Here is a 13,102-nt window from a genome sequence, read left to right on the forward strand (position 1 = left end):
AGCTGGTGTTTACACAGTGTGTGTGTTTCTGTTGAGAACAATGTCCTTGTGGTTTTGTAAAATGGCCACCCCAGATGCACAATAACATTACTACTTAAAGAACACTTAGTATTGATATTGAGATGGAGTTGAAAGAAAAAGCCACCAAATTGCAAATCATAAATTGTAAGAATGTATACTCTATACTACAGCTACAATAACTTTAATTAGGAAGCCAGACTATACTGGTTTATAAGCATTCTCTTATGCTGTTGATTAGACTCCATTGTCATGGGACGGTGGCGTGTCCCCAGTTTAATGTTTGTGAAAGCTGATTAAAGATCAGGACAGGAAGGGTCGGGTTTAGGGAAACAGGAAAACTGATGCAAGGAAACGGACCACGTCACCAGCCACAGAGTTTCAGCTAAAAGTATTTCTGTCCCAACGCAAGTATGGAGTCTTTGCTCAAGTCCCAGATGAAACTTGTACTTTTAGCAGGTAAGTGAGTCTATCCATTCTTCTGTCATATAGTATGCACTGTAGCATAGCAGACACCTTGTACATGGTAGAAATACACATATGTTCTTTGCCATTTCCGTTATGTGTATGTGGGATTTACCAGAGAAAATAATCAGGATGCATGGCGGGATATTTTTTATCCCAAACTTCAGGTCTCCTGGCCTTTAGTGATCATAGTTGCATAGATATAATTAGGAACTTTGCAGTTGTGTGAGTCCATTTCAATATCAGTCTAATATTACTTCTGAGTAGTTTATTGATGTTGAGTAGGCTTACGTATGATTTTTGTCTTTCTGTTATTATATTACCATTTGCTGAAAATGTAAACACTCTTAGTCATAATAGCATAATATGATTGTATGCAACATTCAATACATACCATAGTTCATGGTACCATTGTTCCTTCCATATTGATGAGTTAATGCTGATCTGGTAGTAAATTTTTTTTCACATAATTTATTAAATTCACAAAGCAAATGTATTCTATTTTTTATCTCATAGCATGGCTTTCCAGTGTTATAGACCCATGCAGATTTTATGACATTTGTGATAAATGCCATCGACTTGCCTCGTGTAAATCCCTGAATGGATCCAATAACGCCTGTTACTGCAACCGTGGATATACTGGCGATGGAACCAACTTTTGTAATGGTAAATATAAGTTCTAGATTTTTTACAAACCTATACAGAACAAGGTTAAGTAGGCCTATGAATACATAGCACTTAAAGGGACATTACACTCAGGTTTAGACCTGATAGGTAGTCTAATGCCTCAACCCCCAAATAAATGAAGAAAAAAAAATGGCACTATTTTAGGCAATATTGGGTGATTATCCTTTCATTAATTCAGGGTTAAAAGGGTGTATATTACTGGTCTGTAAAGTAAAGTTGCATGATGATGTCTGCGGCTAAAGGCACAATCCTTAATTTGTGTTTTAGTCAAACCACAGTCACCTGGTTGGCTGTAAAGCTGAGGGGATGTAGGATTTTAACCATAATTCATAGAGGATGCTCTGGATGCAAGGACTGAGAGAGTCCATGCGATCAACATGATTATGCACAGTGTATTTTTGAGGCTATTCTTTGTTTACAAAGACTCAAATGGACACCATAAATTTAACAATGGAAAAGTTATATTGAGTTATGATTGGGATAAGACGGTTGCACTAAGCTCATTTGGGATTTAGAAGTTATATTATTCAAGCATATATATTATTAAATGAGATAACCATTGAAACTTTTAAATCAACACGTTTAACACCAACACAAGAAGTATTAGCTTTTAACATTCAGAGTTTTTGTAACTCTAGAAGAAAATATTCATGGCCAACACTGGTTATTGTTGCATTCAATCTACACTGGTGTAAAGTGTGAAAAACACTCCAACATTTGACTACCTTTTAACACTAGGAGTAAACTTTAATCATAACCAGCTGATTGTACTTGGATCCTTACTGCATACATGTATGTACTGCTTCACATATATGGAAAACTTTCAGCCGGTGGTACCCATTTGTCTTATATCTTTCAACAGCAGGCGCACTACCATCATCAGGTCTGCAGATTTGCAAAAATAAACACTTTCTCTGTCCTGTTTTACAATGTTAAGGCTGGAATTTAATTTACACACTGTCTTTGTTTACAAATTACTGCCTGAGAACACTTGCTATTCTTAAAATTTGAAGAATCTACAGTACCTGTGAGAGGAGTCCACTTGGTGGTAATTCAACATTAACCCAAAACCAATGAGCCAAAACCAATCTGTAATTTAATTTGCGTAAGTACAGCAATGCAGGTTCAACTGAATTGAACCCGGGGTTCATCTGTCCATGTGGACTGGAAGTTACCCAAATCTAATTAGAAATATACACTTAGTATACAAATCATTAGAAATACCTTCCTAATATTGAGTTGCCCTCAGAACAGCCTCAATTTGTTGGGGCATGGACTACAAGGTGTCGAAAGCGTTCCACAGGGATGCTGGCCCATGGCGACTAATGCTTCCCACTGTTGTGTCAAGATGGCTGGATGTCCTTTGGGTGGTAGACCAATCTTGATACACACAGGAAACTGTTGAGCGTGAAATACCCAGCAGTGATGCAGTTCTTCACACACTCAAACTGGTGTGCCTGGCACCCACTACCATTCCCCATTCAAAGGCACTTTCATCTTTTGTCTTGCCATTTCACACTCAATGGCACACATACACAATCCACGTCTCAATTGCCTCAAGGATTAAAACTCCTTCTTTAGCTACACACCCAGTGAAAATACATTAGGACATTAATTCAATCAAAAAGGGGTTATTTTTCGACAGCATCGCTTTTTATTAGAACACATGAAATACATGTATTCCCGTGGTAGAAATGGTCAGATTGAGAATTGAGAAGGAAGAGGAAAAGTATATCAACAAACATAGCTGTTTTTGTGGCAAAAAAATTCTAGACACGTTAGCAAAGGAAGTTGGCTAACAAATAATAATGTACTCAGCAGTGAACACAGCTTTTTAACAGTGTCACTAAAAATAACTGTCACTAATTCCTTATTATGTACTTAGTATTTTTATGCTGCATTTTGTGAATCAGAGCTTCCTTGTAAAAGGGACATCGGTCTCAATGGGAGTTCCCTGAATAAATTAAGGTTTAATGACATGCAGAAGAAAGGTAAGACAGCTAACATATTGTTAGTGTAACAAACTAGTTGGCCAGTTTGTTTAGCTCCAATATTGACTTGACTTTATTACATACACTGATTGTACAAAATATTAGGAACACCACTTCTTTCCATGACATAGACTGACCTATGATCCCTTATTGATGTCACCTGTTAAATCCACTTAAATCAGAGTAGATGAAGGGGAGGAGACAAGTTAATTTTAAGGATAGGACCCTTTTTTTCAATTTTCGCCTCAAATGACATACCCAAATCTAACTGCCTGTAGCTCAGGACCTGAAGCAAGGATATGCATATTCTTGATACCGTTTGAAAGGAAACACTTAGAAGTGTGTGGAAATGTGAAATTAATGTAGGAGAATATAACACATTAGATCTGGTAAAAGATAATACAAAGAAAAAAACATGCATATTTTTTTTTGTACCGACATCTTTGAAATGCAAGAAAAATGCCATAATGTATTATTCCAGCCCAGGCGCAATTTAGATTTTGGCCACTAGAAGGCAGCAGTGTATGTGCAAAGTTTTAGACTGAACCAATTGCATGTCTGTTTAAACTGTTGTATCAAGACTGCCCAAATGTGCGTAATTGGTTTATTAATACATTTTCAAGTTCATAATTTTGCACTCTCCTCAAACAATAGCATGGTATTATTTTATTGTAAATTGGACAGTCCAGTTAGATTAACAAGAATGCAAGCGTTCTGCCCATATCAGATGTCTACATCCTGGGAAAAGTTCTTGTTACTTACAACCTCATGCTAATCACATTAGCCTATGTTAGCTCAACCGTCGCACGGGGTGGATACCGACCCCGTAGAGGTTAACGCCTTATGGGCACCATCCTCTCAGGCAACTAGCACAGTTATTGTAAACCTGGTTAAATCATGAATCATTCCTAGTGGGGATTTTTTCCGACCTATCTACCCTATTGAAATTGTAAACCTCAAAGTGTGTTTATCATAACAAAAGTACTGAAATGTGAAAAATTATTGCTCGTGTTGAAAGTGGTCAAATTGTTTTATTGCTCAAGTTCGTCTGTCAGCCAACATTGTTGCATTTAGGTTTGTGGGACACTTTTGCTTAGTATTCATATTTCCTTATCTGATCATAATCATGGGGGTTTACATATTCCAAGGGCCAAATGTAAATTAAACTGTGGTAATATAAACATACAGTAAATGGCTTCTACACGGAAATACAGTACAAATATGGGTTTTGGAGAATAAAAAAAAATATTTTGAACAATATGTCACTTCATTAATATAGAGCAGAATTGATGGCCCCATTAAATAAAATATTCCTACTCTAAATTTAAAGATAGTCCATAATTTTAAGGTACATTATCATTTTTGCTCCACCAATGAAATGTTCTTAGATTCCCTAAATCAGACCCATTTATTTTATTCGAGAGAATAGATATGAGTGGGGAACTATCCCTTTAAGACAGTCAACTTGAGTACATCTTTTTGTTCATATCCCTAATGCATATTCATTTTGCTACCATTGTACTGTGAAATCCTATTGAGCTACCCATAGGCTACTCAGAGAAAATGGAAGCCAGTCATTTTCCTTATGGAACCCTTTCCTACACAGTGTTTGTGTTAACAATGGCGGTTCAGAGGTCTGGAATCTTATGGTCATATTTCCTCCTGAATATTGTCACCTCCCTTTCTCAGAGCTAAGGATATCCCTTCCCGGACAGGCTTTGTACACAAGGTACAGTGGGGAGGAAGACCAGTATATTCATCATATCTAGACAGATGAACACAACAATTGAAAGTCCTATCGGATCACTTCCAATAAACATTGTGAATATCTCATGCAGGTGTGTTTTGATATGAACTGGCATGGTGAATATCTGATGGTTGCCAGAATTTACAAACCAGTCACAACCAGTATGAACTGTGTGCACAACAAGCTATATAATTGTAGTTAACTTGTATTGGGGTCGTAGTTACGTTCATTGTAAATCTGATTATGACTTGTCTCAGTAATGTTTGAATAATAACCACTTGTTGATACAGTTGATACTGATAAACAGCTCCTATCCCAAGGCCATCAGACTGTTAAACAGCCACCACCCTTCCCTCTGCCCAGTACCCTACTCTGCCCCTCAGTAACAATCACTAGCCAGCTACGACCGGGTATTCTACCCTGCACCGTAGGGACTGCTGCACTATGTACATAATCATTGTTCACTGGTCACGTTACTATACCTACCGCTGTAAAAAATATATATTTTAATTTTGTATTATTGTGTGCTTGACATTTACTACATTGATTGATAGGTTCTAGGAACATAAGTATTTCCCTGCACCCGCCATAACACCTGCTAAACTGTGTACGCAGCAGCTACAATTTTAATTTATTTTGTTTCTGTGTCCTTCTTCCATCATAACAGATGACAACGAATGCCAAAATGTCACTAATATCTGTGGAAACAACAGCAACTGTACCAATACAGAGGGCAGCTACTACTGCATCTGTGCCTCAGGATATACTTCAACCGGGCGGAATGAATTTCAACCAAATGACGGGACAGAATGCACTGGTATTATATATATATATTTATATAGTACCAGTCAAAAGTTTGGACACACTAACTCATTCAAGGGTTTTTCTTTATTTTACTATTTTCTACATAGTAGAATAATAGTGAAGACATCAAAACTATAAAATAACAGATGGAATCATGTAGTAACACAAAAAGTGTTAAATAAATCAAAATATATTTTCGATTTTAGATTCTTCAAAGTAGCCACCCTTTGCTGTGATGACAGCTTTGCACACTCCTGGCCTTCTCTCAACCAGCTTCATGAGGAATGCTTTTCCAACAGTCTTGAAGGAGTTCCCACATATGCTGAGCACGTGTTGGCTGCTTTTCCTTCACTCTGCGGTCTAATTCATCCCAAACCATCTCAAAATGGGTTGAGGTCGGGTGATTGTGGAGGCCATGTCATCTGATCCAGCACTCCATCACTCTCCTTGGTCAAATAGCTCTTACACAGCTGGGGGTGTGTTGGGTCATTGTCCTGTTGAAAAACAAATGATAGTCCGACTAAGCGTAAACCAGATGGGATGGCGTATCACTGCAGAATGCTGTGCTTTGAATTCTAAATAAATCACCATCAAAGCACCCCCACACCATCACACCTCCTCTTCCATGCTTCACAGTGGGAACCACAAATACGGAGATCCTCCGTTCACCTACTCTGCATCTCACAAAGACACAGTGGTTGGAACCAAAAATCTCAAATTTGGACTCATCAGACCAAAGGACAGATTTCCACTGGTCTAATGTCCATTGCTCGTGTTTCTTGGCCCAAGCAAGTCTCTTCTTGTTATTGGTGTCCTTTAGCAGTGGCTTCTTTACAGCAATTCAATCATGAAGGCCTAATTCACGCAGTCTCTTCTGAACAGTTCATGTTGAGATGTGTCTGTTACTTGAACTCAGTGAAGCATTTATTTGGGCTGCAATCTGAGGTGCAGTTCACTCAAATGAACTTATGCTCTGCAGCAGAGGTAACTCTGGGTCTTCTTTTCCTGTGTCGGTCCTCCTGAGAGCCAGTTTCATTATAGCACCTGATGGTTTTTGCCACTGTACTTGAAGAAACTTTAAAAGTTTTAAAATGTTCCATATTCTTAAAGTACTGATGGACTGTTGTTTCTCTTTGCTTATTTGAGCTGTTCTTGTCATAATATGGACTTGGTCTTTTACCAAATAGGGCTATCTTCTGTATACCAACCATACCTTGTCACAACACAGCTGATTGGCTCAAAAGCATTAAGTAGGAAAGAAATTCCACAAATTAACTTTTAACAAGGCACACCCTTTAATTTAAATGCATTCCAGGTGAATACCTCATGAAGCTGGTTGAGAGAATGCCAAGAGTGTGCAAAGCTGTCATCAAGGCAAAGGTGGCTAATTTGAAGAATCTAAAATCTAAAATCTATTTTGATTTGTTTAACACTTTTTTGGTTACTACATGATTCCATATGTGTTATTTCTACAATGTAGAAAATAGCAAAAATAAATAAAAACCCTGGAATGAGTAGGGGTGTCCGAACTTTTGACTGGTACATTGCATTCGGAAAGTACTCAGACCACTTGACTTTTTCCAAATTTTGTTACGTTACAGCCTTATTCTAAGATTGATTAAATTGTTTTTTTCCCCTCTCGTCAAAAACTGTTTTTGCAATTAAAAAAATATAAAAATACAGAAATATTACATTTACATAAGTTTTCAGACCCTGTACTCAATACCTTGTTGAAGCACCATTGGCAGCGATTACAGCCTTGAGATTTCTTGGGTATGACACTACAAGTATGGCACACCTGTATTTGGGGAGTTTGTCCCATTCTTCTCTGCAGATCCTCTCAAGCTCTGTTAGATTGGATGGGGAGCGTTGCTGCACAGCTATTATCAGGTTCAAGTCCGGGCTCTGGCTGGGCCACTCAAGGACATGCAGAGACTTGTGCCAAAGCCACCCCTGCGTTGTCTTGGATGTGTGCTTGTCCTGTTGGAAGGTAAACCTTCAGCCCAGTCTGAAGTCTCGAGCAGGTTTTCATCAAAGATTTCTCTGTACTTTGCTCCGTTCATCTTTCCCTTGTTCCTGACTAGTCTCCCAGTCCCTGCCGCTGAAAAACACCAACACAGCATGATGCTGCCACCACCATTCTTCACCGTAGGGACGGTGCCAGGTTTCCTCCAGACGTGACACTTGGCATTCAGGCCAAAGAGTTTAATCTTGGTTTCATCAGACCAGAGAATCTTGTTTCTCATGGTCTGAGAGTCTTTAGGTACCTTTTGGCAAACTTCAGGTGGTTGTCATGTGCCTTTTAATGAGGAGAACTTCCGTCTGGCCACTCTACCATGAAGGCCTGATTGGTGGAGTGCTGCAGAGATGGTTGTCCTTCTGGAAGGTTCTCCCATCTCCACAGAGGCACTCTGGAACTCTGAGTGACCATTGGATTATTGGTCACTTCCCTGACCAAGGCCCTTCTCCCCCGATTGCTCAGTTTGGCCAAGCTCTAGGACGAGCCTTGGTGGTTCCAAACTTCTTCCATTTAAGAATGATGGAGGCCACTGTGTTCTTGGGGACCTTCAAAGCTGCAGACATTTTTTGGTACCCTTCCCCAGATCTGTGCCTCGACACAATCCTGTCTCGGCGCTCTACGGACAATTCCTTCAACCTCATGGCTTAGTTTTTGCTCTGACATGCACTGTCACCTGTGGGACCTTATATAGACAGGAGTATTCCTTTCCAAATCATGTCCAATCAATTGAATTTACCACAGGTGGACTCCAATCAAGTTGTAGAAACATCTCAACAATGATCAATAGAAACAGGATGCACCTGAGCTCAATTTCGAGTTTCATACCAAAGGGTCTGAATACTTATGTGAATAAGGTATTTCTGTTTTTTATTTGTAATAAAATGTGCGAACATTTCTAAAAACCTGTTTTTGCTTTGTCATTATTGGGTATTGTGTGTACATTCGCAGAGTACGACCCTGCCTCACACAGGAAGCGGCGCAGGTCCTAATCCAGGCACTTGTCATCTCCCGTCTGGATTACTGCAACTCGCTGTTGGCTGGGCTCCCTGCCTGTGCCATTAAACCCCTACAACTCATCCAGAACGCCGCAGCCCGTCTGGTGTTCAACCTTCCCAAGTTCTCTCACGTCACCCCGCTCCTCCGCTCTCTCCACTGGCTTCCAGTTGAAGCTCGCATCCGCTACAAGACCATGGTGATTGCCTACGGAGCTGTGAAGGGAACGGCACCTCCATACCTTCAGGCTCTGATCAGGCCCTACACCCAAACAAGGGCACTGCGTTCATCCACCACTGGCCTGCTGGCCCCCCTACCTCTGAGGAAGCACAGTTCCCGCTCAGCCCAGTCAAAACTGTTCGCTGCTCTGGCACCCCAATGCTGGAACAAGCTCCCTCACGACGCCAGGACAGCGGAGTCAATCACCACCTTCCGGAGACACCTGAAACCCCACCTCTTTAAGGAATACCTAGGATAGGATAAAGTAATCCTTCTAAACCCCCTCCCCCCCCCTTAAAATATTTAGATGCACTATTGTAAAGTGGTTGTTCCACTGGATATCATAAGGTGAATGCACCATTTTGTAAGTCGCTCTGGATAAGAGCGTCTGCTAAATGACTTAAATGTAATGTAATGTACATTGATGAGGAAAGAAACAATTACATCTATTTTAGAATAAGGCTGTAACGTAACAAAATGTGGAAAAAGTCAAGGGGTCTGAATACTTTCCGAATGCACTGTATATATCAGTTTTTTCTCAACATTACAACACATATTTAAGAAACTGATATCCTCGATTTTTTTTCAGTTTGAAAATATCATTCATCAGGGCCTATTTTATGTCTTTCATTCAGAAAAAAATACCCTGTTATTCTTTTTACTATCAGATGTTGATGAATGCAAGAACAACCAAATCTGTGGACCATTCGCACATTGTACAAACACAAATGGATCTTTCTTTTGCACCTGCCAAAGAGATTACATTTCTACTTCAGGCACTAAACGATTTCATACAGAGAATGGGATAATATGTCAAGGTAAGCATATCAATTCACCCTCTAAATTTTTAAACTAAAGTTTTGAGGGAATTGGGAGGATACATTATTCAAATTATGTGAGGGTACCATATTATATAAAATCTTAATAAACAAATTGTGAGCAGTGTTATCTTAATTATCTTTTCAAAATTAAATATGTTAACAATTTTGGTATGTCCTGGTGATATCATAGTTGTAAATATTTAAATATTGTTAAACAAACAAGCAGTTTTGAGGTTACTCTAGCCGACTGTTAAATGAATATGATGATTCCATATGTTGTATTCCAGAGCATCCCGAGAAAAATTGTCATGACAATGTTGTGTGTATAACACAAAGTGTCAACAGAACACTTGAATATGTAAGTACTCCAACAAATGAACTAGGAAAGTAGTACCACTTATAATATACACTGCTCAAAAAAATAAAGGGAACACTTAAACAACACAATGTAACTCCAAGTCAATCACACTTCTGTGAAATCAAACTGTCCACTTAGGAAGCAACACTGATTGACAATACATTTCACATGCTGTTGTGCAAATGGAATAGACAACAGGTGGAAATTATAGGGAATTAGCAAGACACCCCCAATAAAGGAGTGGTTCTGCAGGTGGGGACAACAGACCACTTCTCAGTTCCTATGCTTCCTGGCTGATGTTTTGGTCACTTTTGAATGCTGGCGGTGCTTTCACTCTAGTGGTAGCATGAGACGGAGTCTACAACCCACACAAGTGGCTCAGGTAGTGCAGCTCATCCAGGATGGCACATCAATGCGAGCTGTGGCAAGAAGGTTTGCTGTGTCTGTCAGCGTAGTCTCCAGAGCATGGAGGCGCTACCAGGAGAGAGGCCAGTACATCAGGAGACGTGGAGGAGGCGGTAGGAGGGCAACAACCCAGCAGCAGGACTGCTACCTCCGCCTTTGTGCAAGGAGGAGCAGGAGAAGCACTGCCAGAGCCCTGCAAAATGACCTCCAGCAGGCCACAAATGTGCATGTGTCTGCTCAAACGGTCAGAAACAGACTCCATGAGGGTGGTATGAGGGCCCGACGTCCACAGGTGGGGGTTGTGCTTACAGCCCAACACCGTGCAGGACGTTTGGCATTTGCCAGAGAACACCAAGATTGGCAAATTCGCCACTGGCGCCCTGTGCTCTTCACAGATGAAAGCAGGTTCACACTGAGCACGTGACAGACGTGACAGAGTCTGGAGATGCCGTGGAGAACGTTCTGCTGCCTGCAACATCCTCCAGCATGACCGGTTTGGTGGTGGGTCAGTCATGGTGTGGGGTGGCATTTCTTTGGGGGGGCCGCACAGCCCTCCATGTGCTCGCCAGAGGTAGCCTGACTGCCATTAGGTACCGAGATGAGATCCTCAGACCCCTTGTGAGATCATATGCTGGTGCGGTTGGCCCTGGGTTCCTCCTAATGCAAGACAATGCTAGACCTCATGTGGCTGGAGTGTGTCAGCAGTTCCTGCAAGAAGAAGGCATTGATGCTATGGACTGGCCCGCCCGTTCCCCAGACCTGAATCCAATTGAGCACATCTGGGACATCATGTCTCGCTCCATCCACCAACGCCACGTTGCACCACAAACTGTCCAGGAGTTGGCGGATGCTTTAGTCCAGGTCTGGGAGGAGATCCCTCTGGAGACCATCCGCCACCTCATCAGGAGCATGCCCAGGCGTTGTAGGGAGGTCATACAGGCACGTGGAGGCCACACACACTACTGAGCCTCATTTTGACTTGTTTTAAGGACATTACATCAATGTTGGATCAGCCTGTACTGTGGTTTTCCACTTTAATTTTGAGTGTGACTCCAAATCCAGACCTCCATGGGTTGATAAATTGGATTTCCATTGATTATTTTTGTGTGATTTTGTTGTCAGCACATTCAACTATGTAAAGAAAAAAGTATTTAATAAGATTATTTCTTTCATTCAGATCTAGGATGTGTTGTTTAAGTGTTCCCTTTATTTTTTTGAGCAGTATATAATAGGACACCGCCCTCTGTTGGTCACTATATAGATATTTAATTGGTACATGTGCTTTTCAATCAGGATTTCCTATTAGGAATATATGTTACTATCCATGTGTAGAAATGTGCATTGGTCTGAACACTTTTTGTGGGAGTAACTTAGTTTAATTGTATGCTTTGCTTTAAGATTTAGTAGACATTTTTAAAAGAACCATCCTATTTCTCCTATTTGGAGAGGGGGCATCCATTGGAGCTTACTTGATCTTGTCTCTTCCATTTGTAGATCAGAAATCTTACAGATCTTCAGAGCCTGCTGGTGGAGATTGAAAAACAGACGTCGGGAGAGCTGACGTCGGTGGATGTGATCTCCTATGTGGAGGCCCTCTCTCAATCGGCCTCGCTGATGAGCTCTGGGGAGAAGAATCAAACCGCCAAACCAGCCGTGACCAAAGCAACTCTCAGAGTAATCTTTATTTCCACTAGCACTGCTATTGCTTTTTTTAGAAGTAGGATACTAAATGTTCTTGGCCTAAGGGTATATGGTTTCTGTCATCATTTGTAAGGCTGCTTAAACTTTGCTGCATATACATTAAAACAGAGAAAGGGTTGTTCAATCCATGAAAATAAACAGTATGATTTGTCTTGTTTCTTGATATTCATAAATGCTTTTGTTAAACTGCCTTCCTTTCTATTCCACAGACATTTTTAAATGTGGTGAACAATTTGGTTGAGAAGGATGAGTTGGTGGCCTGGAACAGAATCAAAGAGGAGTACCGGGACCACACCATAACCAAACTCTTACACACAGTGGAGGAGAGTACTTTGACACTGGCCAGGAAATATAAAACAACAACTGAGATTGAGATCAAAGAGAGTGAAATGGGTAAGAAGAACACCACAATCATGTCTCTTAGCACGGACACACCTGTAGCAGTTGTCGGCCGAGAGCAGGGGCATTTCTAGGATTTAAGGACATTGGAGGCTTAGCCCAAAGCCATAGATGGAACACTAGTAGGGTCAACAACAAAAAAATGAATTTTAACAGCTAAATGCATCGATCTGGTGCACTTTGAGATGAAAATTGAAAGATTAGATATATATTAAGAATTTGTACAAAAAACAAATTATTATAATAAATAATAACTAGAAAAGTACATTTCCTGAAGAAAATGTGGTGTGCATGCTAGCTTGTGAAGGATCGATTAATTGAGAGGATAGGATAGCCTCAACATGTGAAAGTTGGTTTGGTGTCTCTTGCTTGAACGTTTCAAGAGTTACTAATGGTGGGTTATTTTATGCAAATCTATGCAAATGTATGTAGTTATAGTTTATAAAAGTGTTTAAGAATTTGAAGTCAGGATAG

General features: G+C 40.4%; 1 protein-coding gene across 2 annotated transcripts in view; it reads left to right on the forward strand.

Annotated features, from left to right (window-relative positions):
- Positions 1 to 380: 380 nt before the first annotated feature.
- The window catches only part of adgrl4 (adhesion G protein-coupled receptor L4), a 34,021-nt gene continuing 21,299 nt past the window's right edge, over positions 381 to 13,102 (forward strand). Inside the window, exons 1-7 of one of the 2 annotated variants that reach the window (XM_014168617.3) lie at positions 381 to 477; positions 1,000 to 1,149; positions 5,576 to 5,725; positions 9,613 to 9,762; positions 10,053 to 10,123; positions 12,023 to 12,202; positions 12,439 to 12,622. In XM_014168617.3, coding sequence (XP_014024092.1) covers positions 432 to 477; positions 1,000 to 1,149; positions 5,576 to 5,725; positions 9,613 to 9,762; positions 10,053 to 10,123; positions 12,023 to 12,202; positions 12,439 to 12,622 — 931 coding nt within the window. In that variant the 5' untranslated portion in view covers positions 381 to 431. The remainder of the gene's footprint in view (positions 478 to 999; positions 1,150 to 5,575; positions 5,726 to 9,612; positions 9,763 to 10,052; positions 10,124 to 12,022; positions 12,203 to 12,438; positions 12,623 to 13,102) is intronic. The other variant, NM_001173573.1, reaches the window with a different exon arrangement.

The sequence above is a fragment of the Salmo salar genome, chromosome 23, assembly GCF_965601325.2.
Source record: "Salmo salar chromosome 23, fSalSal1, whole genome shotgun sequence".
NCBI classification, from domain to species: domain Eukaryota; kingdom Metazoa; phylum Chordata; class Actinopteri; order Salmoniformes; family Salmonidae; genus Salmo; species Salmo salar.